Raw genomic sequence first — 27,156 nt, forward strand, 5'->3', positions numbered from 1 at the left:
ACGTGGTCCTATTTAATTTTGCCTTTTATACTATGTTATTTGTAAAAGATAACTATTGCTTTTTGTTATTGGTATATGCCAAAAGGTCTCTATTGCAAGCTGTGAGGCTAAGCATAGCGTTTGCTGGGTCAAGCATTTAAGATGCTGTTGCATATAAAACATAATACAGAGAAACTAACAGTTTTCATGCATAAAGTGCATTGAAGAATTCTCTAGAAAGCTTATTAAAATTGTAGAAAGTGTCTATTAATTTTTAGTCAAAATCAGTTACTTGGTGAAATTGTTTCCATGAGTTCATTCCACAATCACATAAAAATGGAGACTCGTTTGTAGAAATATATAATAGTTTTCCATGTCAATGTTTTGAGTTTTACATCAGTAGGAAAATGTGCATATACCCATTTAGCTCCACTTTTATTAACATTGTAATCATAACATGATTTGTTCTAATACAGGTGAGAGTATTGAAATAAAAATGACATCCAATAAATGGGTTTTTTCTATAGGTCGATCATGATCATGCTTTTTCAGGGAAAGGCAAATGCTTCGAACAGCTGTAAAAGCCAGAAACATTGTGTTGGCTCGAGCTTCTTTTTGTGTGTACACACATGTGTACACACACATACATATATTAAAAATCAAATTCTCAATTCTCTCCACGTCCCTCATCAGTTTTCTCCAGCTTTCAACTTGTGTTGGAAGGAAAAAATTTTCTGTTCCTAAAGAATAATGAGCTATTCACTTTGCCTTCAATGGAGAAGTTCTATCGTCTGTCTTAGGTCAATGTTTTAGAAAATAGAGTTTGCAGATTGAGGTGTCTCTGGTGACATGTATTATAAAATGCCTGTCTTAAGGCGGAAGAAGATGGATATAATTTAAGTCTTCATCTGAAGAGCAGACATAGTCTTCCTTTTAGATGGAAGCAAAAGGGTTCTCATTCAGCATCATAATCTCAATGCAAACACAGTTACAAGGATTCAGAATTTTCTCCCAAGACCGACTAGTCACTTGCTTTAGACAAGCAGCATTTTGGCAAGGGCCTTCTGCCTAGCCGCGGTTAGGACCCGTATGCCTTAGTTAAATGGATTGAACCCAGTTTTAGGTCAGGGTTGTAGTTACAGTGGGCTGCCTCTGAAAACAAGAAGTTAGGTGAAAAGAATTAAGAAAAAGGCGTCCGTTTTGAAAAGAGAAAAGCAACATTTTACTAGAAGGATTGAGGTAATACAGGCCCAGCCTTGGAAAGCTGTTTATTATTATTCTTCATTTAGTTACTAGCTTTGTTTTCTCCTATGTATGTCCCTAGGGAGATGAGGGAAGATCAGTGCGGGGAAATGGACTAATTAGATTGATGTAGCCTATTTCTGCTGCTCTTGATCCTGATGAGGTGAAAAACTGCTGTTCTGAGCAGTAAACGTTGCGCAGTCAGCTTGAATGAGACATGTCATTGCTGCAGCCTGACTCAGAGTGAAGGCGCTGTCTGCTAGTGGGACGGGGGTGTTGGAGATGTAGAAGGAAATGAGAACTGCTTTGGCTCTGGTGGCTACCGCTTGCAGTCTGCAGCCCGCAGAGGCTTTGCTCTAGGACAGGTGTTTGCCCTGTCTGTACTGAGCAGCAGACTGCTTTCCTGGCAGGCACCGCACTGAATTCAGCAGCTGCCAGCCAGAAGGGTTGAGCAGGGGGGTTGGACTGGATGATCTCCAGAGGTCCCTTGTGGCCCCACCCCTCCTGTGATCCTGGGAAGGGAGGGGATGGAGGGCTGCTGCTGGACATGGGCTGCTGAGCACCAAGATAAGGATAGGGAAAACAGCGTGTGGGTGTGTGCTGTTGGGGGGGGGTTGCTTGTTTGTTTTTAAAAGCCTCCACCAATAATAACTAGTAATAAGAAAATAGAAAATAATGGGGTATATATATTTTTAAAATTAGTTTTTATGCAAATGAGGTTCAGGGTGATGCAAATTAAGCTTTTTCGCAATAACGGTTTTACTAATTTTTGGTCACCTTCTGTCTAGTCAGGAAATATTTACTAAAATTTAACTTAAGAAATAGTATGGTTTTCCAAGCTGACAGCTAAGAGGTGACAAGAATATATCGTTACATCTCTGAACGCTGTCTCTGTATCTGCTGATTAGGAAGAACTCTAAAACTAAGTAGCTGGTCTGGGATAGATTTGTTTAAAAAAAAAAAAGTCAAGATGCAAGGAAAACTTTCCTTCAGCAGCACTCTAAAAGATGTTTTTATTTCATCAAATGATGGTACTCTTAGGTTACATACATTTTGTGCATTTTGTGGTTACGGGGGGGGGGAGGAATGAAAGATAGAATTTACTGGGACACACTGAAATGATATGAAGTCTGCTTGGCACAGTAACTAGCTAAGTTGTGTGGGAGTGGATTTCTTTACAACACTGGGGCTCCTTGAAATCCTCCCTTTCCTGCCTTCTCATCTCTCCATGCAACTGGTCTTAATGTGTTCAGGAGTTCCCTGCAGTGTCTCCTCCCCTTTGGGGGTGGGGAGAAGCTTTGTTGCTTTGATTTTTATTTATTAGAAGGACTTTGTTAGCTCCATTTCTGCTTTCATCCTGTCTATATTTTCTGTCCCCCATGTAAGGGGATATAGTTAGTTTGCAGAATGGTGGAGGCTGCCGTCAGCTAAAGCGTTGAGTGACTATCATTAAACATTTCTTTGATCGAGAAGTAATTGCAGGCTTTGAACTTTAAGGTCTTTTCAACAAATTGAAGGGACTTTGACTACCCTTATTTTTCCTTCCATTTTTATAGTTCACTAAAACCCATAAAATAATTGGCGTTGGTGTCTGCAGCGTTCTCCCAAATTTTAGTTAAATGTGGTGTTAAAAATTTACTATTTCACTTTGCACTTCACTTTAGTGTTTCAGTTTGGTACTAAGTTAAGAGTAGTACTTTGTTTTGCTTGGGCAGTCAGATTGTTTCTCTGCATGTCTTTGTTCCCATCTTCATTTTAAACTAATTTTTTAAAGGAGCTTGGACAAAGATAAACCTACAGAGAATGTTTTACAAGGTTATTTAAAAATATGTCATAGCAATAGTTGCAAATTTAAATTTACCTGGTCTCTGGAAACGCTGTTTATTCTGTGACAGAAAGACTAGATTAAAGTTACTGAGAAGTTTGGGTCTGATTGCTTTCCTGACAGATGACAGCAGAGCTTAATTTTTCTTTCAGCATATTAACAGACATCATTTCTTGGATATGTGTTAATTTCAAACTTTTTAAAACTCTCTTTAAAAGTTAATGAGCAAATACGTCTTTCTTGTTAAAATCACAGGGAAATTGTAAAGGAGTTCTACATGTTTTGACTAGGTTTTAATACAGCTTCATGTTTTTTTTTTTTTTAAGAATCAGAAAGTGATATCCGAGAGATTAACCTGAAAACTTCAGAACTTACCAAATGTGAATGGTGCAGTGTCCGAAAATTACCAGTAGTCTTTCTACAAACGGTACCGTCAACCTGTAGTAGCCTGAGAGACCAGCTGAAGATGAGCAAAGATAATGTCTGGTATGAGTGTAAAGGAGACAGTAAGTAAATCAGTTTTAGTCTATTATTTTACCTTAAATGGCGTTTTTAATGTTTGCACCATGACTGAGCATACTAAAGAATAAAGCTGGCCTCACTGGCTAGAGCGAGTGTGGTGTTTTTCCAGGCGGTATTACCTTCCTAGGCAGACTGGCAGTATATTTCAGAACAGCTTGGCAAACTGTAGTTTTCTATTTGTCCAAATCTATGTTAATTTTAGTATTTAATCAGTTTAGTATCATTTTTTCACTAGTTACTATACTGAAAGAAAGCAAAGTTAATTTGTTTGTTTTGCTTTTGTATATGGGCCTTAATTTTCATGACAGCTTTTGGTATACTTACCTCTGCTTTCTAGGCTGTTCTACTTACAGGCTTTAGTTTGAGTAGAAACTCAGTGGTTTTTTTCATATGCATGCAGTGATGTGATACAGACAAAAACCTACTGGAAAATAAATGTCTTATGCATTAAAAGATACATATATTCATATACCTTAAGTTTAATATGATATAGTTTTCCTCTTGAGCCTAGTATGTTAAAATGCACTGTATTTTTTAATTAGCATAATCCTTTTCCCTTAAATAGACTTTTCTTCAGGTTAAATTTTGTGGTTATTTATGCTTGTACTCAGCTTAATACTCACATAAAGCTTTGTACTGGCATTAAAGGGAGGTAGAATGCTTTCGACAATCGCAAAATTGTGCAATTTCAAAGCAAAATAATGTGATAATAACCCCCTGCACCACCCCATAAAAGTACTGAGCTGTAAGGATTATTACAATTGCAAAAGTAAGGGGTGGGGGGACTAGAAACAACCCTGGAGGGAGCAGGGCTTAGGGGATTAGACCCCAGGACTCCTCTTTCACAGGTGAACAAAGGAAAAGATTCCTAACTTGTCTGGAGAAGAAATCCTTCCTGCTCCACATTCCCTCCCTCCCCCTTTGACCCCTGAAATTATGTTTCTGAGCTAGCTTTTTGCCTGACTGCTTTATTCTGTTTGATATTTATGAGTACTTTGTGATAACACATTTGCCATTTGTTTTCTAAGCAGAAGAAGGTCTGAATCCATAGCTGTGTAAGCAGTAGCTTATGGGTGCCTAGCTCCCAAAATGGAGTTCGCAAAACCCAGTTAGATGCCTAAATTTTGTATGCAGTTAGTGGGGATGGTTCAGAACGGTTAGCCTGCCAAAGAGAAATGGTTGTGTGTGTGTCTGAAACGCTTCTTCTCCAGCTCTTTGCAGCTCTGAGTTAGCCAGCTATGTGACACTGGGATTTGCAGGCTGAATCCTGTTTCTCAGTGTCTAAATAATCCCTCTCAGTATAGATGGGGCTTTCTCCGTTTTTAAGATGATGTGTATTTGTGTGATAGCTGATCAGTAAGTTCACATTCTCCAACGTCTGGTAAAGGTGTAGGCTAAGCTGTTGGATCTAAGCCACTGTACCGAAAGAAATACAAGATTTCTTAGGGGTAGCAAGAGTAAGCATGGGAGCGAGGGTGACAGTATTTTGTTCCCCGCATGCTTACCTTATGGGGAGAGGTGCTGGGCTGACCATGTTACAATCAGAAAGCCAGGGCCAGGAATCAGGGCTTCTCTCTTCTAGGTGGTGAAATCCCTTCACCCGTAAAAGGAGGTGAAGGTTTTGATTAGTGGACATTTTAAATTCCTTTCCTTGTGCAGTTCAGTACTACTTTAGAAAGAAAAATGGGTTGCCAGTGAACAAAGAAACAGAAATGTCTTAGGATTTCATGGCAACAGAAATCTGATTGGAGAAAAATAAGTGTTTCTTTTGTGGAATTGCCATTGCAGATTTTTTGTAATTGTTATTTACTCAACAACATGTATCTAGAATCAGTAAGAATAGTTTTGTTAGAGCTTTGGGCTTCAAATGTGCGGTTATAGTTCTGTATCCACTCTGTAAAAACAAACCTTACTTATTTTACTACTTAAATCTGGAAAGAGCCATCTCAAAAGTGTATCTTTTTTTTTCTTCCCCAGTGTCCTTTTCAGTTTAGTTTCTAAGCAGCAGTTTAGGTTTTGTATCCTACCTGCTAGCTCCCACAAGTTTAACTGGTGGGGTTTTCTCAGTCTCTCACTGATTTTGAGAATCTCTACGGTTGTCTGAAAGAGTTGGCATGTTGATGTCAGGGCTGCATAGCCTTGTCGAAGGGATTCTGGTGGCCTGGGTTAGCCAAAAGGCTGAGGGCCTCTAGGTTTATATGTTGTATTGACTTTAATTTGTACAGTTTCCAAAAAGCAATAATTTTCTGTAGTCTGACCTTCCAGGAAGAGGACAGACCATGAATGTGGCTGAATCATGGGGTCTCACAAGGTGTTTCATATTTAACTCAGTGTGTATGTTGTCTTGATTCTTGGATCCCTCTCTCCCTCCCTTCCTCTTCCCCCCCCCCCCCCCCTTCCTTTTCTTCATCCCGCTTTGTTTGCAGTCATATCTGTTTGAAAGTAGCAGAATACTAGCCTGGACATCTTTTTAAAAATATATATATAACATTGATGTTGGGGAGGGCTAAATAGGTTGCAAGATATTTAATAATAATAAAAAAAAATCAGTTGACTATGAAACCAGGAATGTGCTACATTTCAGTTCATTGTTACTTGTATGCTTCTTGTTTAACCTCTATCTATTGTTTTGCTAGCCATTTTTCTAATAAACATTGAGATCACTGAAATTTGTCTGCATGCTTAATGCAGTTCTCGCTTTCTGATATATTTACACAGATGAATGTGTCTTCACTGATTTTTTCCATGAAACTGCTCCAGTGTTGACCTGTGAGGAGAAGTTAGGGCATGGTATTTCCTTGTGTTGAGAGGAAATTATGCTGAATGCATGGTTTCTGCAAGTGTATTAAAACAAGAATGTAGGAACTGTAATAAGGGAAAGAAAAGGTGCTGACTGCAGAATCTGACTAACTCTCAATATGCAGAGAAGCTGTTATTTTGAAATATGTTTTGAGTGTGTCTTTTTATAATTATTAGATATAATATTTCGTGTTTCTAAATTCAGGCAAAAGTTGACTGCACTTTTTTTTGCAACTCTATGTAGAAGGGTTTGGTAGTTAATCCTTCAACCTATCTGTATAAGTGTGTATTAGTGCTCTATGCATTGTCAGTAGTGTGTGTATGTGTGTTGGCCAAAGGTTCTTTGAAATCTGTAGTTTCATTGTTGAGGCATATTTTAGTTTGTTTCTAAATGGATAATTTTCTCTCTGTTTTTACTTAGGTCAAGAAGAGCAGTACATCATTTTGATTTTTGAAACTGGCCTTGATCCTCATGCAAACTCAATATTTGAAAAAATTATTACCGACATTGGTATTAGAAATAATATTTCTGACTTCTTTGTGAAAATTTCCTTTGAAGAAGCCAATGGCAGACTGGTTGCATTTACGAAGTGCTTGGAAGACAATTCCAAAGGAAGCCCTTCTCATAGAGAAAACAAAATAAAAAATGTAATTATGTTTTTGTTTTAGAACAAAGTCATTATTTTATTTGGATTACAAATATGACTACAGATAGTGTGCTGTGCACTTACAAAACAAAACAAAACAAAAACCTCACACCTCTACTGGCTTTTATATAAGGTTCCCAGACAGGCGCATGGCAGGTAACAGGGCTCTGGGTAGTAATCTCTGGATTCACAGTACCTTCGTAGTGTGTTTAATTTAATGTGAGGGTTAAAAATCGTCAACAAGTAATGTTAAAAAGGATAATGGAATGAGAAATTTATAATATAATTAGAGAATATAATTCATTCCAAATTTCATCTACTGGTAAAATTGTAATATTTCAAAAGAGAAATTAAGTTGCTGTTGTAGTTAAATGCAGTTAATGCTTTCTTTAAACAAAACTATTTGTTAAAGAACTTGAAAGTTTTGAGGTTCTGCTAGAAGTAAGTACAGACATGAGTGTGATAAACGAAGAAAGAGAAAACTTGAAGCATTTCTCAAAATCTTTGGATCTTACACCTCTGGACTTCTCAGAACTTTACTACTTTGTTTTTATAAATTTGAACACAGTATGCAAATTAATACTGAGTTTATGTTTTTAAGGTTGCTTCTGAGTCCAAAATGCAGCAGCGAAATAAACAGTTACCATATTTTGATGATGATGAAGAAATTGGAGAACCACATACAGTATTTATTGGTCCCATAGAAAAGTACGATGTTTTTCTTTGCCCCATAACAATCTAGGTTGGGGGAGTTGGCATTTCATATTTATTATTGAATGTATTTTTCTTTTCAGGTTGATAGTTTATCCACCACCTCCTGCTAAAGGTGGTATTTCTGTGACCAATGAAGACCTCCATTGCCTGAATGAAGGAGAATTTTTAAATGATGTTATTATTGATTTTTATTTAAAGTAAGTGTTATTTCAAGGTAGTCTTTATTGTTCTTTCCTGTGGATCTTGCAAATTTATTGCATTAAAACTTTATAGATCAGTTGATAACACTTGGTCTCCAACTGTGCATTTTTGCAAGAAACTTTGGTGCATGCTCTATCCTGCTTGATAGTGACATGGTTCTTACTTGGGGGAAAATGGTTCTTAAAATTTCTTCACATCTGAAGAGCACTTTTAACTGTAGAAGAAAAATAGCTTTTTTCTTTAAGTGCAGTTGATTTGTCCAGAATCTTTGTGTTCCCTGCAGCTTCATTTGTTTGATTAGCATAATCTATACATTAAACTTTTGGTGCCTCTGATTCTACAGATTTTAGAAGCATATTAAACTATTACATAGCTGCTTGTGTGTGTGTATGTGTGTTTGTATGTATGTAATTTTCAGTATATTAAAATGAGTGTTAAAGATGGAAAAAAGAATTAGTTCATTAGTCTGGGAGTTTTTAGTGGCTTAGGGACTCAGTTACAAAAAATGAGTCTTTTCTAGATAAGTTGCATGTGACCAACTCATTGAAAAGATGTTTTCATGACATGACACGAAAATAAGTACAACAGTAGCAGAACAGCTTGTTGCTTGAGCAGAATATTTAATATCTTTAAGTGCCGGCACAGATATTGCATTAATACTTATTAGCGAAATATCTGTGGTTGCTTAGCCCTGATAATTGTTGTAGCTATTTCAGTTTAATAAAAGCCTATCAAAACAATGTGATGGGGCGAGAGCACTGTGGGGGTCTTTTTTTTACTCAATTGGGCAATAAATGCTTTGAGTTAACACTTCTATGAATTTTTTTAATAAGCTGTTTTTACTGATTAGGTATTTGGTACTTGAAAAACTGAAAAAAGAAGATGCTGATAGGATACATGTATTCAGTTCATTCTTCTATAAACGCCTTAATCAGAGAGAAAGAAGAAATGTTCATGAAACTTCAAACCTCTCGTAAGTCTGTTGATAAGACTGTATTATCAAGAGCAAAGCATAATGAAACCTACAAGAGCAGATGCTCACAGAGATAAAATCCTTATGGACAATGTAGTGATGCTAACAGAACTCTAGGAAACATTCAAGCCTACAACATGCATAGTATATGCTCAGGGAACCTTCAGAATTGCTAATGTGAAAACATATGGAAGTGTTTTAAGTGAAAATAAGCCATCCCGCAAATCACGTTTGGGTTTCTTCTTGCAGAATACAACAAAAACGACACGGGCGAGTGAAAACATGGACACGTCATGTTGACATTTTTGAGAAAGATTTCATTTTTGTTCCCCTTAATGAAGCGTAAGTAAATGTACCCTTTTATCAGATTTTATATGGCTTAGGGTTCATAGTTCTAGAATTGAAAGTTCCGTTACGGTATGACTTTAAGTTAAAATGGAAAAAATCAACATCTCTTTCTCGCTGATAAAGTTCACACATTTCTATTTTGCTTTTAAGTGTGGTGTTATACTTCAAGAAATGTTAGGCAATATGAAGACTGAACAAAAATAAATTCTTCTGAGTATGTTTTCTAGATTTTGCTTGGTTCTTTTTTCGAGTTCCTTCTTCTAATCTGATTGTCTTTGATGACTTTTGGATTTAACATTTTTAGTCCTTATTTTTTCTTCTAAGGATCTTTTTGGAATATACAAGATTGTTCTTTAGTTACAATAAGCGTATGTCAAAAGGAAAATACAATTGAAAATCTTTTACGGACTCTACTGCCATATGTTGGAGTTTTATTCTTTTGCTTTGTAGCTTTGTATCTCGAGATTTTTCTGGGTTAGAAAGCAGGCAATTTGCATCTTAATAGTCATTCAGGGTTGTTAATGGTATTTGCTTTCCTTAAGGTCAGAGCAAATTATCAGTAATACGCTTCTGCTTTCTTTCATTAAATGAATCTTAGCAGTCCTTCAGTCAATATTTTTCAGTAATTGAAACCACTGCATTTAAACATATGTGATGGAAATATAAAAAAAGCTAAGGACAGACAGATATGAAAATGGTAACTGATTTATCGTAAGTATAACTGACTGATCTTTTGAAAATTTAAAGAATGATTTTTATTACTATTATTGAAAGTTCATGAAAGATACTTATCTAGATATTGTGCAATGGAAGGAAAATTTGAGTTGTCTTTTGCCCCCGCCTCCCCGCAAGCTGAATTCTGAGGCTGGCTGTAGAGAGACAATTACAGTCTAGGTGACTGGCTGTAGATCTACCTTTGTTATAAAGTCTTAAGTAAATCTCTTCAGCTGTTCACAAACACTAAATTTTGAGATAGCATGCCCTCTGTACAGCCATGGGAAGACTCATAATCCTTAGATGATGAAAATGCCTCAAGTATATGATATTTCTCCTGTCCACTGTAGATTTAATCCTTGCCATTCCTTCCCACAAAGCTTTAAGTACAAAAACCCCAAGGTGTCTGTCATTTAGTTTTCAGTTACATTTGAGCTTATTACAGTTTCCTTCCCACCTTCTTCTCCTGCGTCATTCGCACATCTGCATCAGTCCCTCTTTCCTAGTGATTTCCATTATGCACAAGACAAATGACACTGATCATGCTGCAAATCCCAGACAGTGTGACTTAGCAGAAGTCATTTGAAAGTGAAAAGAAATAGTTCTGTGATTTTACAAGAGTTAGTTATGTTGCTAGTAACTTAGTAACTGAACAAGAAGATGAAAGCTACTGTTAAGGAACTAAAGCTGTGTTTAGCTTAAGAAGCAGGGTGCAGCTCAGTAGAAGTCAATCTGTAGAACAAAACAGTTTGTACTGAAGGCATGATGTCACACTAGGTGTGTGTTGGGGATTTTACTTTGGATTAGCTTGGTCTTATGGTATAAGACTATATAGTCACATATATAGGTGTAACCACTACCTCCATCCAGTAGTAGTTGGAGCACAATAGGTGTGCACTTGGGTGCATCTTTTGATTTAGTTTCACCTGGAAGTGATCTCATTCTCACTTTTTGGAGCTGTCCTGCACTGTGAACTGCAGCTTAGTAAGTGATGACAATCAGATTTGCTTCAAAAGTGCTCTCCCAATCCAAAATGAAGTGCTAATACAAATGTACCGTAAGAGCATCACAGAGTAAAAAAACCCAAGTGTCCAGAGATGTGATTAAGAGGTTTTTTGGACCAGCCTCTTTGCAAAGTAAGTTTAAGTGAGAGCTTAAATCTTCCATATTCTTCTTTTTAAAATGATTGCTGTTGTTATTGGCAACTACTGTTTTTCTTGGAAGCAGCTTAGTATTCTGCCTCCCTGCAAACACTTCCCTACCCCATTCCTCAAAACCCAGCACTCAGTTTTGAGAAACAAAAAGACATTAACTGATTTAGGAACGAATCAATGACTCAGCAATGAAATACATCCATTATGGTAGGGTAATGGATGGAGCAGGACAAGAGAGGTAGTTGGGGCGCTATTTGTGGGGATGGGAGAAGACACCAAAAACTGCAAGTACGAAGGCTTCTAGGCTTCTGTCCTAGTAACAGAGCTCTTCACTTGCTACGTATTTACTCCCTTCTTACACTGCCATGGCATGGAATAGTAGGTTTTACTAGCTTACTATATACTGTTTCTTTTTTTCTTTCCATGTTTTCTTCTGGAAATACCTTGTGGAATTTTCTTCAAATCTGGTCAAGAACAGAGAACTAGAGTCTTCCTAACTTACCTTTTTTTTTTTGTAGTCTAAAAGCAGGTTTTGCTTTTTGTTTGTAAACATACTTTATTGCAAGTATCTCTTAATTTTTTATGTAACTCCAGTCTTTGTGTCGTCTTTGTGTCGTCTTTACCTATAAATCCTCTTTTATTTTCACTTACTTAGCTTGACTACAGTACCACTTCTCTGCTATGGAACTGGAAGTTTTTAGTTTTGTTTTTGAGACAGAAATACTGTTGACAAAAGAGGCAGTAAACATCAGTGATGATTTTTGTTTCTTCCAGATTTAACCTGCATAATTTCTGATCTGGTTAGCAAATACATTATAGACCGTATTTGTGTATGTTACAGCCTCACATAGCATTCTGTAACTGTGTATATAATGTGTTATGAAATGTGTGGCTCATGGACTTTGTCAGTAAGTCTGTGAAACTTTGGTTTTGTGCCATATACAACATTTTTAATGTATTTGTGTTGTTGACTTCGCTGCAAATGTACATTAATTGGCTCCTTAACCTGCAGTGAGTCTTTGAGATATGCAGGTCTTACGATGAGGGCTGTGTGCTGGGACTTTACCCCTGTGCTCAGCTGCAGCTTTTTCAGAACTCCCCTGTGTGACTTCTTTTGTGTCATGTAATTTCCCAGTGCTTCTGTTCCTCACTTGCAAAATGAGGATTATAACACTTTATACTGGCAAGACTGGAGATTCTGTATGAAGTGTTCAGTAGAAAATAACTTCCATGTATTTTGTGCTTAGCTGTCTAGGTTTTTTGTAATTGGGGTATTGCTTTGTAACTTCAAGGAAGTAGTGAATATGTTAGGAGCAAAGAATCAGTGGTGGAGATGGAGAGCCAATTAATGCCTGCAGTGTGTAGAGGGCAAAATACGTGCCAGTCTGTGTTTTTGAGAACCAAGAGTTTCTGTGCTTCCAGTGGAAGATATGCATCTGTTACTATTTATAAAAAGTCTCAGACAACTGGCAAATTAGTCTGCAGTTGAGAACCAATCCCAGTATTTCTTTTGCTTCTTTCCATCTTGAATTAAGTAGTTTATGAAACAAATTATTCCAGGATCTGAAAAAATTGGGAGCTTTTCTTATATTATAGAAATGCTGCTAATGATTTTCCTTTTATGTTTTCAGTATAGTTGGTAACACTTCTCCTGTGCTGTCTGGAATGATGTTTTCTTTCTTTTAGGGGCCAGCTATTTATTCTGGAATCTGTTTTAAGACTTCATTCTAGAAATTATTGTTTTGGAGTTGCTGGACTTTAATATCTACTCTCCCATAACCACTAGTTTAGGGAATGTGGGCTAAACAGCTAGGAAGTTGTAAAACTGCAGTAACTGAAGGGGGGGGGGGAGGGGGAGGACTAATCTAAGGGAGAATTAACTTTAAAACGAAACAGTTGATTTGACCATGACTGCGGCAGTGTCCTGTGGGAGTATAGTTCTTTTTGTTCAAATCTCAAATGGAGATAGCTTGTAACATTTAAAAGAGCAAACTATTTTCCTTTTGGATACCAGTTACTTTGCTAGTCTATTTATATAACTGGTAATAAAGCATATGTTCATAGGATACCCCATAACCCAAATTCCAGGGTTTATCTTAACAGCCATTGACTTTTGATGGACTTCAGGCTTCTTAATCATCTATTTAATTTTTTTAAATGTCAATTAGACTCCTCATGTTTTTAGCTACTGCTTTTTTTTCCTAAAACATTAAAACATGGCTTCATTTGCACAGTACAAATCTGGACTTTGTTTTGCTAGTCGCTGCAGTAAATCACAGAACCTTCAGATAATCTCTAAATCAGGTCAGTCCTATATCCATGTGCAGTGTCTCAGTGGCTGAATTTGCTGCTGCTCCATTTCTGATTGATTGGAGACTCAGTGAAGTCTGTAGTGGCAAGAAAATGGGAAAAAATTGGGGCAAAATTTCTTTCTTATCCTTTTTTGGGTTAGGGGATATTGCTATTTTTTACCTTGAGAGGGTTAGAATGTCCGTTCTGTTTTCTAGTAGTTTTTAAGGGTAAGCATGGCAACAGAGTGGTGGTGATAGCATTACCTATCATGTATTACTTATCATAGCAGGTGATAGCACTCTTCGCCCTCCTCTCCCTTTTTTTTTTCTTCACTGGTAACTAAAGTGCTTTAAAAATTTGAAGCATCATACACAGTTGGAATATCTAGTAGGCTAAAAAATATGGGCAATTCAGCTGTATTGTTGGATCCAACTGCTTGTGTTGCTAGATATGAACTTCTAGAAAACTTTATACCAGCCATAAAACATGAAAGCTACAATCCAATTCGTGCAGTAATAAAGAATATTTTCCAAAAGAATGCTTAATTCAAAGCATTCATGTATGAGCAAATTGAAATAACTATTTAGACAACATCTGTTTTCAATTAACTGCATCATGTTAGTGCAAACAGCTACTGCTATCTATCCTTGATAACTATGGGGGAGAGGGTTTGGTTTTGTGTGTCCGTGTTTTGGTGTTTTTTGTTTTAACAATTGCTAGTTACTTACTAATGTATTTTTCCTTTGCAGTGCCCATTGGTTTTTGGCTGTCATCTGTTTTCCTGGTTTAGAAAAACCTAAATATGAACCAAATCCTCACTATCATGAAAATGCTGCAACACAGATAAAATCTTCCTCTTCAGATGGAGAGAGCAACACTCCATCTCCTTTGCCAAATGAGTTAGATGTACAAAACTCGCCTTCCAAGTCCACGACAAAGAAGACATTGACCAAAAAGTATAACACAGCTTTAATTGACCCAAACACTGAAACAGAGGACAGTGAGTCTTCATGTTGTAGAAGAAGTCCCTGTAGGGGAAAAAGTGTTTTCAAAAAACTAAATCAAATAGACAGTGATGTGGAAGAACCTAACACTGTGCAGTCAGCATGCCATAAACTTGACCATAGGTCTCCAGATGAAAATGGTATACAGGGTGAATTCACAGCTGCTGGCCAATCTATTGGTATGTAGTTGTAAAAATATACATACATTAATGAAAAATTTGAAGATTTCACAGCTCTGACTTACTTTGCAATTGCATAAATTCCATACTTTGAAAACTGAATAGCATGTGGCTCAAGTGCTCACAATGTGACTAATGTACCATTACATATAAAAATGTTTTTAACTGTTGACGTGACTGTCATGACATAAAGCTAGAGATAAACCATTGTTTTCCCAAATCAGATAAATTCCCCTGTCACACAACCTTTTGTCATGCTGAGTTGTTTTGTAAATATCAGTTACCTTGTACCAGTTGAGACTGGAAAGGTTAAGGAAAGAACAGCAGCTGATGATCTTTTGACCATGGATGTTCATAATGTGTGCACTCATGGGGGAGATGAATTCAGATTGTGTGAACAACCTTAATTCCAGTGGCTTCTAGCATTTGAGGTTTTATTTCAGTACCATTAACTTCTTTAGGGTGCTGATGGAAGGTTTATGAAAAGACTGAGAAGAAAAAAATTTTTTTTAATCTCTCATATGACCACTGTGTTACATTTAGAGAAGTTTTCTCCATGCAGTAGTAGCCATCTCTTCTGTAGAGGTTGATATCAGTAGTTGCAGTGATCTGGAACAGCATATGTACAAAAGTGAGCAAAGCAGCTGACACTATTTAAAGGCAAGTGAAGGAAAAGACACTTGTATTCTTTCTGCTCACTGCAAGGTTTGGATCCACTTGAGTCATAGAGACTAAAACATCTGGTGATGCAAGAACTCTTACTTCAGGCACTGAGCATTCCTACTGACTTAATTTGCTTTATGCATTGTAAGTAATTGCATAGTTTCATAGTAAAAAGTCTGAAAAGACTATCAGTCATGGTTTAATCTGTATACTGTGGGCCATTATGATTTTAACTCTAACATCTTAGAGGCTGTAAACCACTTCCTATTTTCTAGCCTAAATTTTTCCATGGGTAATATATACTGAGCTTGTTTTTCTGACAGCATTGTCTGTTCTCCAGGGTTTTTTTTTTTTCCTTTTAATTTATTCTTGTCTGAATTGATTTTTCAACCTAGATGTGATTGTAACTGTTTATGGTATTGCTGCTATATAGTAAAGTCTCATCACTGTCTTGAATGCTGCTGCTGTTACTTCTCTGTAGTTGGAGGGAATGTTCTTTATGAAATACATTTTTGCTAGAATTACATTTTAGTTTTTTTATGGCTGCATTTTGTTGGTGGCTGATGGTCATTCTGTCACTAAAACACTTGGACTGTTGCTCAGCCGTTGCAGGTGCTCTTTGGTTAATGCAGCTATTCTTATTGGTCACAGTCCCATTTCACAGGCCTGTAAGAATGAGACTCAATTTGAGATTGACACTCAAAATATATTTAGACATCCAAACTTAGGTATGCTAGGTGCCTAAACTCCCATTCCTATCAGATGGATGATGGGGATATAGCACTTGACTGTCTTGCCAGTTCTTTCTCCAGAAGGGCATGAATCCTAACTCTTAACTCTGCCAAACCGGTGCGTATGTGCTGGATATCTTAGGATATGTCAAAAGTACCACTCTTCAGCAGTATAGTCAGTAAAGCCTAGAGAGCTCCTCTGCTCACCCTAAAGTAGTTGTTAAATAGTAGCTGTTTGTTGAGTAGCTCTCTCCTCTGCCTATGGTTTCCACTTAATATTGTGAGACCCTAGACATCTGCACGTGGGAACCTAAACACAGATGTTTTGATCCAGGTGTCTCACTTGTAACTCAGTACCAGTTAATACCTAAATAACATTGAAGAAATCATCCAAAGTACTTTTTTATTACTTACAAATCACATTTTTACTGCTCAATGCTGAAAAGTCATTCAGTTCTTGTGTGATACTATGATTCTTCTCAGTCCCAATTTTTATCTGCTAGGACTGTGTCATCAATAAGCCGCGTTAGTATATGGCCTACTTCTTGTGCTGAGGTCTTTTTAAAAATACTGAGTAATATTAATTCTCAAGTTTGTCCCTATGGAACTCCACTAATAACCTCTTTCCAAACTATTCCTTCAATTTTGAATGCAGCTCTTCTGTTTTTGACTTTAGCTAGTTCATTGCCCCATTTACTGTTCTTGTTGAAATCTTCATTTTCTTTAATACCTAATAGTTCCTTCTCCTCTATTTTTGTGATGTTTGAGATACCTCCCTTTTCTAGGATAAGTTGTCTTATAAAAATACCAGGTTTTGCTGGCATGAGTTATCCAGTTTTCATTTATTTCCACATGGTTCAGTACTTTTTCTTTCAGAATGTGTTTTGAAGTCTGATATAGTGGTATAGTAAGAGCAGTGAGCCTGTAGCTGTCTGTATCTGCTTCCTTCACAGGTATAGCTGTAACATTGTTCTTTTTTCATTTGATGCTGTTTCCCATGTGACTAAATATGTAAAGGGGTAAGGAATGAATTTACAAAGCAGAATTCTGCTAGTGACATAAACTTACACATACTCTTTTTTTATGTAGCAGACGCTGTAGTTTCACAAACATTTCTAAGCTACTGCTCCCAAAAGAGCTTATCCTGCTTTCTACCCTCCCTAGCAGCATGTTCCCTTTCGTTTTTTACCAGCGTAAGTCTTCATGTAACTTCAGAGCAAATCTGGTCAAAGAACTCGTTCAAGATAAAAACAATAAGCTTTTGGCTGACTTCCTCAGTCTGGTTCACTGTGTGTGGATGCATTTGATGGCACAGGGAAGAAACCGCTTAGGGATGGGAATAAGCAGTTGAATTGGGGACAGGATGGGACTACCTCTTCTGGTAGCAGTACCAGTTAGTACTGTTGTAAAGTTCTTATGGAACTACAGTGGTAACTTCATGATGGGTTTTAGTCTATTTTTATATAGTTTTCATTTATTTATTTATTTATTTTAAGCTTTTCTCAGAGTAAAGTACAATTTGTGCTGTGTTACTTAGAAACTTTTCACTTTAGGCTTGTATGCATGAATCAAATAATGCTTGTCAGCTGTATCACAGTTCTTGTGAACAACCGTTAGCAAACTTGAGGTATTTAAAATTAGTTTGGTCTTCAATGATGGTGTAGTATTTGATGTTTAAATATACTACTGTCTGTGGTTGATACAGATGGCTTGCACAAAATCAGACTGAACTATAGTGAAGACTCAGCTGATGGCAGTAAACTAAATGAAGATGAGCTTATAGATTTTTCTGAAGACCAAGATAACCAGGTAAAAAAATTACAGATTTTATTTGGGAAATGGAAACTGTTACTTTGTGTTCAGAATAGACAGTTTAAAAGCTGTGTATAGATTGCAAGTATGCATTGCATAAAGCTAGTTTACCTTTAGCAGTTTAAGATCCAGAGCACTGGTTACTTACAAAACTTTGCAATTTACCTGAAAACAGAGGATTGTGCATTCTTTTATTGAACTGTTTAGTAGGAAACTGCTGTACTGATCTTGCATTTAACTTTGAGTCTTTGGCATAGTGACAACACTATACAACGATTTTAGTGAAACACCTAAAAAAAACAAATCAAAACAACAATTATCTGTCTCTCCTCTCCCCCAGCTGCCCCATGTCTACCCAACAGACCCAAGAACAGGTTGCTCTTCTTTCAGCTCCAATTTTTTGATATAAACAGACACATTTATAAGTAGGTGCTACTTTACTGTTTTGGTTTGTTGATGTTTTTCTAAACAAATTTAAACAACATGGATTTATAATCAAGTTCTTATTCAAGTTGGAGATTGGACAAAGTTTAGATTTTTGAGTTGTGAAAGGTCTCAGATCATTAAAGTGTCCTTTATTGACTCCCTACTTGGGTATGAGGGCATTATTCCCTTGTTCTGTTGTCTCTGCAATGCAAGTTCAATGAGAGCAAGTTAGAAGTTCAGCAGTTACTCTTCTTAATGGGCCTTCCTGTTCCTGTTCCAGGTGTACGACTCCAAGTTGTCCAAAATAAAGAATTGGAGGCTGTCAGATATACAGTCTAGGAATTGCCTCTTTTTCACCTTCGAGTCCAGAACAAACATTTGTTTTCCAAAGCCTGCAGCTATTAATAATGCCTTCCAAATTATATGTATGTGTGTGCATGCACACAAAACCTTCAGTTTATGTTGAAACCTAACTGTGCTTTCAAACAGACTCAACCAACCTCTCCCATCATGTTACATGACAACGTTCTTTGATTCTTCCCTATTTTATAGCAGTTCCTAGAGTTCCCTGGAGATGGAGGATGATGAGTAGGGTGTTTCCAAGCTGGAGTATATGGCATGAAGGCAGTGAAGAAAGCACATGGTCAGCACATGTTCCTTGAGAGGAGGAAAAGATGCTGACTTCCTCGGTTGCAGTGCAGCTTAAAATTCAGCTCAATTTGAAGCTGTCACTGATATCTTCTACAATGCACAACTCGAGTACAGAAATGGTAGACCATGACAGGCTGAATACACTTTCTCATCTGCCAAAAATTGAGTTGAGGCTGCAATAGAAACAGGAGTATTAGGAACAAGGCAGTCGTTTCTAATACAATAAAATTTTGATGGCATAACATGAGAATTTCAGTCACAGGACCCTGCGTGTTAGTGAAGTGTACATAATTATCACCAAAAATTTTCCAAATCATGTTGATGTGGGGGTTACTGTTGTTTTTGGAAAGCATCTCTTTCCCTGCAACACAATGGTTTGTGGTATTAGTAGTGAACTCAGTAGTACTCTTTTAGAGGTAAGAAAGTGTATGGATCTTTGGAGTGCTTTTAAATATAAGAACTTCATGCTTATGAAACTTACATATCCTTCATAGCAATCAATATTGAAATCAAAAGGTTAAAGAATATTTCCAGGCTTGCGGCGTGTCAGTTTGTGTAGCATCGTGTCAGGTTGCTTTTTGATTTCCCTTGCTCTAAGAACGAAGTTGGGACAACTTTTGGTGTGATTCTGGAGCAAGGGTCAAGTACTTCTGAGTTCATTGCAGATTTTTCTCCCCATTCATCTAGAAGATCAACATACATGAAATTGCCAAACAAGTTTCTAGTAATCATTAACAAGGAAAAATACTTGAAATTTGGATGAAAACCTGCATTGGAGATGCACCTATTTGAGACAGCAGTGCTTTGAACATGTTGATTGTAGGGTTTTTTCTATTTTCGGTGGTTAATAGTAGAGTTCACTTTGTGTCTTTCTAGCATGGATTTGAGAAACAATGTGAGACTGAAAGTTGGTAGTGCAAATTTTAGAAACAGTGAATGGATTTAGGTGAAAGCTAGCACTGCTTTCTTAAATTTGATGTTATTTGTCTTGAGTAAAAATGGTAAGTATAACAGTTATTTCTTTTGCATCCATTTGAAAACCAGTATTAGCTTCTAAATACCTGTAAACATGTTGCTGTTATAGGAAGACAGCAGCGATGATGGTGGACTTGCAGATGATAACTGTAATTCAGAAATGGGACAATGGCACCTGAAGCCTACTATCTGCAAGCAGTAAGTATTAAAAGAATTGAAATAGACTTCAAACTTAGAAGCTAATGAAATGTAAAAGGCAGTAATTATGGGAAGTGGTCATACTTCATTCTAAATACATTTTAACCAGCATGTTATTGGCATTTGAGGGAGACTTCTATACTTTGTAGTATAATCAACTTCAGTGAACAGAGAATTTAGTGAATAAAGCTGTGAGCAAAATGATAGCTGTTTGGTTTCTGTTAAGCCTGTGTGCTGCTTCAAGTTGTGAAGATAGCTTCTTCAAATAGAGCTGTTCTTTGACCTCTTGCTGTTAGATTTCTACATCAGGAAAGTGCACAAGAATGTTTAAATGTATCCCTATATATTAAAAAGCAGAGTATTTAAATTAAAAATGTACTTTAATAATACATTTTCTTACACTGTAATGTGTTTATCCATTCTAATATTTCCTTCTTTGTGAATATATTGCTTACTAGAAGGCTAAGGGCATTTACAATATATTATTATAGTGTAGGATAGAATGATATATGTACTGTGAAAAGTGTATTTATTATCCATAATATATTTGCATACAGGGGCAAAACCCCATCTGTGTTACGAATTTTAAGAATATTTTGTGGTGCTATGAACTTCGTAATTCAGTACAGTTGTCCCATGCTGCTGATGGATTATCTATACATAATACTTTCCTGAATTGCTTGTATAAATAACTTTCTTTTATCAGAAGTTAAAATAAGTACAAGTAAAACCTAAAAATATTAATGTGATTGTATGCCTAGACCTCAAAAATTGCACGTGTAGACTAATTTGGAAGTACAAACAAACCTGTGGATTGATACATACAAATATTTAATGTCTTTATTTACCAGTTTGCAGTCATAAAATAATGAAGTTTTGAAAATACTGTTTTCTTAAAGGGACAGAATTAACTTGAAACTTAGCTGATTAGCTGAAACTGCTTTGTTTATTTCTGAAAAGCCTGCCCTTTAATTTCCCTGTCAGTTTAGTGATTTGACAATCATGTTTTGTCTTTAAGTGTATTCTTTCCCTTTATAAATGGTGAAAACCCCACAAAAAAGACAAACTGATGAAAATGAATCCCGTGTTTAAATATTAGAATGAAACATTCATATTATTTTCAATGGGATTACACATAGTTTATTTGATGCAATTTAATTTTGGCATAGGAAAGTATTTTTCTTCATCCATAGGTAGGGTTTCACCTAGGAAAAGCAATGTAATTTACTTCATACACAAATAAAAAGTAACATGTATTCTTCCAAATATAAAGTAACACCCTGGAGAAAATACCTGAAGCAAATACCATATCACAGATGGGCTATATGTATTGTGATAGTCACTATACACTTGCTCTGTCATTTGAGAGCAGAGAACTTTTAGTTTTCATGGTATCTGCAGAGGGCATGATTTTGCTCAGCCCTTCTTCCCACACCGAATGTGGTTCTGTAAGGTAGAGCATGATTCATTTCATTTATTTTCAGCAATCTGATGGAATAAAGTACGTTGCCAGTCTTTTAAATCAAGTAGATCGATGTTTTTACCTCTGGGCCCTCTTCAAACCCTATATAAAAAAATTTTCCACACTCAACTCTGATGTAGTGAGGTGACACACTGGTCACTCTGTTAAATTTCTAAACCAAGCTGTGGAAATGAATCAAAAGAGCAGGGGTAATCATTTCTGGTTCCCTACTCTTTGTTCTTCTGACCACTTTGAGACTTTTTGCCCCTGCAGCTGTTATTATGGATCTCAGCTTACAGATTCTGGTTCTTCAGCTGAAGCTCTGGTTCACCTAGAGCCATCAGTGTCAGAGCTGCTGAGAGTAAAGTCTATCTCAGTTACTCTCCTGATACTAATAGATTTCTTAAGCTCATGTCAGCTGGTTTCAGCAATTACGTAGTTGTGGCTGGAATTCTGCATGGTTCTGTGGGTTGTGTGCACCCTGCTCAGTGGCTGGGATCTCAGAGTATTAGAGACATTTAATGGCTTTGCTCCAGGGTCCACTCGAAGCTTTAGAAGCACTAACAGAGAAATCTATCTGTTCGAGAATTCCTCTTTCCTGTCCCACTATGTTCAGAAACTTACCAAAAGTAACAGATGGCTAGGAGAGCTGGAGCATTTGCACTATTAACATCGTACCTAGTCATCAGGTTGACTTAGAGAAAAGCAATCAAGTTCATTTCAGAGACTGATGTCCAGTAGATAGTTTGGGTACAAAAGCTTTGTCCTGGAGGTTTGTCCTTTGAGTTCTGCACAGCAAGCTGTGGATATCTACCTCTGAGTATGAGATCCCAAATAATACTGGCTTTTTTGAATGGAACAAAACATGTGATTGAGTGGATTCTGAGTCCATTTCAACACTAGCCAACTTTGTGGACTTTTGCAGGTAGCACAAGGTGCAGTAGGTACAGATTCAAAGACCTTCAAAAATCTTTCAGGTTTCATGAAGAACATAGATCTTCAGGCAAAGGTCTCCATCTTCATGATGCTGTCCTTTTTACCCGAGGACCTCCAAGGTCCATTGCCTGTGGAAAACTGTAAGACGATTCAGTATTCTCTAGATATCTACTCATTTATACCACAGAAGAAATCACTGGGTATCGTTGTATCTGGGTCAAGCGTCAGAGCCCCAGAGCAGCACCTGTGTTCTCAGCTTAGGCATCCTTAGTGTACTGGTGACATCAGAGGCCCGTCGTGTAACAGTGATTCCTCAACTAAGCCATCCACTTTCTGTCAACGTTCCTGAAAGTGCCTCTGCAAACTACAGTTTATCTCCTTATGTTTTACCTCCTGCCTCTTCTGTACTATTACTTACCTTCCTTTAAGAGGTCATGCTACTTCTGTTTAGTGTGCTTTGGTTTTAGCATCAAAGCCAGAGACCCCCTGGTTAACTTTAACTTGATTAACTTTATCATTGCTCTCTACTGTTCTATGATCCTCCCATGCTTTAATGCAGGCTGCCTCTGACAGGTGGTAATCTCTCTTTTACTGGAGGCTGTAGGGCTGCTTCCTCTACCCCACAGAGAATGGTACTTCCCAAATTGGAGAGCCATCAAACTTGGACATGAGAAAGGTGAACTGTAACAGTAGTTGGAGTTCAGGGTAGTAACTTTAACCACTTTATCTCAGTTATTCTAGAAGGGGACTAGCTCATGACTGAACTACAAAATACTTTTTATAAAGAACATCCTTGCCTGGATGTACGTGTGTATTACTGTTAGAAAATAGAAAGCAGAGCTCTATGAGAAGTAAACTGCATCCTATCTATCCCCCAAAATTATTCTTGCATATGACACTGAGATTCTGAACTCTGGTATGAATTGGCACTGATACATAAATCCAACTGTGGTGTATAAGACAGCTGATATCATTGGAGATTATGTTTAGAGATTTGAGTGATAGGATGTAAGAATCTACAGTGTACGGGTGAGTGTTCAAGTAGACTTGGTTTTCTAAGAAATGGTTATGGATACATTATTTTTCTAAAGTCTTTCAAACAGTGTTCAGGCGGGTTTTATGGGTAACTATAAAGTAGACAGCTTTCAGATACAGCTTTCAGGAGGGGTCACTTCTGTAAACATACACACTGAGCGTCTTTTTAGGTGCTGTAGAATGTCCCATCTGGCCTCCTCCAGAAGGGTGTTTGTAGGTTCTGTATCTTTCCAGTCTCATGGAGGTGACCCAGATACCTTGTGCCTCTAAAATAGCACTAGATGCCTGACGGCTTATTAGGCAACTAGATCTCACCTGTAACAAATGCTTTCAATCTGACAATAAAATGTCTTCAAATTTTCTGTACCTAGTGAATGGCTAAGTCTAAAGATAACTTATTTTGCATTTAGATACCCTAGTTAGGGGATTATAGTAGTGTTGGCAAAACTATGTAGTATTGATCTAATTTTTGTCAAGATCACACCACAGCTGATTTAATAGCTAGCTGTGTAACTTCATTTTCCAAACTGCTGTAAAATACAGTGTACCTAAAAACTGTGTTCTCTCATAGGCCTTGCATTTTGCTAATGGACTCACTGAGAGGCCCTTCCCGGTCAAATGTTGTGAAAACACTAAGGGAGTAAGTTTTATATCTCTAACTTTTTCAAAATTATGCAAGGAAAAAAAAAACAGTTTTAATTTTCATGGTCTTTCATCATAGGTACTTAGAGGTGGAATGGGAAGTCAGGAAAGGCAATAAAAGAAGCTTTTCCAAAGATGTCATGAAAGGTTCCAATCCCAAAGTGCCACAACAAAATAACTTTAGTGATTGTGGAGTGTACATATTGCAGTATGTGGAGAGTTTTTTTGAGGTACGTATTTTTTGTGTCATTATTTGTTTTGTATCCTGCAGCAATGAAATGTGAGCTAATAAAATCATTACAATGGTAAAAACCTCTTTACTGTAGGTGTCACTGCTATCTATATATTTTTAATTTAATTTATGCATTAACATACATAATAATGAATACTTTCTGGGGGGAAAAAAAGACTAATGATCATTTTTAGTTGCACATCTATACCACAGCACAGAAATTGGAAGTCATGGAATTTTTCTGATAAAATGTTGAGGAAAAAATACTTAAAGTCTTCCTTTGCTGTCTTACAGTGTATAGCCTTTAAAAATTATCCAGTTAAAAACAGAGTTCAAATTTGTGTTTATTAAAAATCAAAACCAAAGATGTGGTACAAAAAGCTTGCTCTTTTTCCCCTTTTTTCTCTGTTTAGGAAATGTGACTTTGAATAAAATCAGTAGTATGACACAGCTGTTTTAGACTTTTTCAGTTGCATTAAAATGTGTAAGATGAATCGTCCACTAATGCAGTAACTGAACCATTACAGCTAAAGGCTACATCCTGATTCCACTGAAGAAAGTGGTAAAACTCTTAATACAGTCTTGGCCTTCAAGTTAAAGCTGATGTTCTTTTTCACAAGTGGAGGAACCCTCAAGTCTGGGTTGGGAGAAGAGATGAAGTGAGAGGTTGCCTGTATGGGACATTAACTTTATTTATGGTCCATACCATTCTATGGCACTGATCCTAAACTCTTTTGTAACTTACTCATTGCTGATTTCTTCTGCCTTCCACCCGCCTTGTTTACATGTACTTCATATGATAGCAGCAGGGTTGTAGCAGAGTGTACTACGGCAGAACAAAGCTCAGACCTGTGAATATCCTTCTGCCTCTGCGCTGAGTCCCACTGTGAGAGCTTAAACTGTCTTTCAGTGCTTTTGGTTTTGTAAATGGGGGTATGTATTGGGCAACCAAATTTTGATAGTTTTTAGCCCCTTCCTTCTTGCGAATTAATTGCTGAATTATGACAGGCTGAATCTCTTGTCCTCTCTGGTCTTGCAGGATGTAGAAGCTTTGTCAGCCAGGGAACAGGGATGACTCTCAAATCACAGGGTGTTCTCCAAAGTGACATTAGTGGAAAAGTAAAAGGTGTGCTAGCTGCACAGTGCTTCAATATCTTGCACTTATTGAGCTATAATTTCAGTTGCAAATATATTTGAAAAGTTACACAAATCTCACTAACTAATTTTCAGCAGCTGTAGAAATGGAATTGGGGAGCGCGCGGCAGTTGTGTTGAATTTGATGTTTGTGGGTAATTCATGCACATCTTTTCCTTTGTTCCAAGGATTTATTTCAAATATCCTGTTTTTTAATAATAAGCATTAAAATCCTGACATGTGTATTTTCTTAGAACCAGGACTCATTTGACATGGGTATGTAGGGTATTTAGGAACACAAGTGCCTGCTATCACAGCGAGTAATTTTCCACTCCTTCCTCAGCACAGTGGCTGTTCAGCATTGCCACATTCAGCCCGTCAGGGACAACTCGGCGGCCTGCCCAATGTGTCATCCCTAGTTTTCCCTTCAGCTTTCTGGAAAATGAAGTAAAAAGACCGCGGGGCGGGGCGGGGGGCTGGAGTCAGCGGTGCTCCGTGGGGCCAGGCTGCGGGCGGCGGCGGGGGCCGGCAGAGGGCGCCGCGGCGCCGCGGGAGGAGTCGGCGCTGGGCGGGGGGGGGCACCCCCCAAATGTTGGCTTAGCGATCGAAACCCCTGACTGGCCGTCATAAAAGACCGTAAAAAGGTCACGGAAATTGGGGTTTTGGCAGTCGAATGGATAATGTCAGTTCGGGATGAAAGAGTATGCAAAGGGGGAAGCTCGTCCTTCCTGTGACCCACGTGTTGCACGTGTGTGTAATGGGGTGCAGACCCAGGTACTGCGACGGCGGGTGAGGACAGGAGGCAGCATAATATGTGTGCTAGGCTTCTGACCTATTTCTTCACTTTCCCCCCCAAACTGAACCAAAAAACAAAAAAGCCCTAGTTAAGGATGTGTCCAAATTTCATTTGAAATTTCTATTTTCAGTAACTACACTAATGAGTTTTTATTGACGTGCTTATTCCTTTGTGTGGCCTATTTCAGAACTGAAGGTATAGAGACCCTGATCTGTCCACAGTTATCTGCATCTTTATGGTCATTTTTCTGAAGTCTACTACAGCTAGTATTAAGTAGTTTCATTAGCAAAGTCTGTTCAACATAGTTTTTTATTGCCCTCTTTTCTATTTAATGTTCTGTTTGGATGTGGAGTTACATTGTTGCTAGTGCAATGAGTAGGCACTGGCATGTTCCTGAAAAGAAGGTAACTAGTTTTTTATCAAGTAGTGTTGCTAGTAAATGCATGTCATTCACTCTTTGTGATGTAAACTGGAATACGCATAGGATTTATTTGAGAGAAAACACTATTTCACACACTGGTTATTCAGTTCAGGTGAAACTGCTATACGATGTTACAGAAACTTGAAGTGCCATACATATGTTTTGTAGTAATCATTCTGTTATTTTTTTGGATGAATAAGTTCTGTCAAGAAAACAGAATGCAAATATAAAAAGGGCTGGCAATGTCCAGAGACTTTTCTTTGGCTCTGTTTTTTGGGTGAAAAGTAAAACTAAATTTCATAGGTGGTTATGGTCCTAAAGGTATTTATGAGAGTAAGAATATGTAACCACGGATTCTCAATCAGCTCTGGATTTTGATGGTAGTCACCTTCAAGAAATGTTGCTATACCATTACAACAATTTTCTTTCTTCTTTTTAAAATAATTTCT

The 27,156-nt window shown here is 37.4% G+C and overlaps 1 protein-coding gene across 2 annotated transcripts in view; it reads left to right on the forward strand.

Annotated features, from left to right (window-relative positions):
- Positions 1-27,156, forward strand: part of SENP6 (SUMO specific peptidase 6) — an 81,861-nt gene that overhangs the window by 53,236 nt on the left and 1,469 nt on the right. For both annotated transcript variants that reach the window (XM_026102273.2, XM_026102274.2), the window contains 11 exons: positions 3,373-3,552; positions 6,789-7,015; positions 7,616-7,722; positions 7,809-7,925; positions 8,780-8,902; positions 9,152-9,244; positions 14,160-14,593; positions 17,693-17,796; positions 19,961-20,049; positions 24,054-24,122; positions 24,204-24,354. In XM_026102273.2, the coding sequence (XP_025958058.1) occupies positions 3,373-3,552; positions 6,789-7,015; positions 7,616-7,722; positions 7,809-7,925; positions 8,780-8,902; positions 9,152-9,244; positions 14,160-14,593; positions 17,693-17,796; positions 19,961-20,049; positions 24,054-24,122; positions 24,204-24,354 (1,694 nt within the window). The remainder of the gene's footprint in view (positions 1-3,372; positions 3,553-6,788; positions 7,016-7,615; positions 7,723-7,808; positions 7,926-8,779; positions 8,903-9,151; positions 9,245-14,159; positions 14,594-17,692; positions 17,797-19,960; positions 20,050-24,053; positions 24,123-24,203; positions 24,355-27,156) is intronic.

The sequence above is a fragment of the Dromaius novaehollandiae genome, chromosome 3 (genome assembly GCF_036370855.1).
Source record: "Dromaius novaehollandiae isolate bDroNov1 chromosome 3, bDroNov1.hap1, whole genome shotgun sequence".
Lineage (NCBI taxonomy): Eukaryota > Metazoa > Chordata > Aves > Casuariiformes > Dromaiidae > Dromaius > Dromaius novaehollandiae.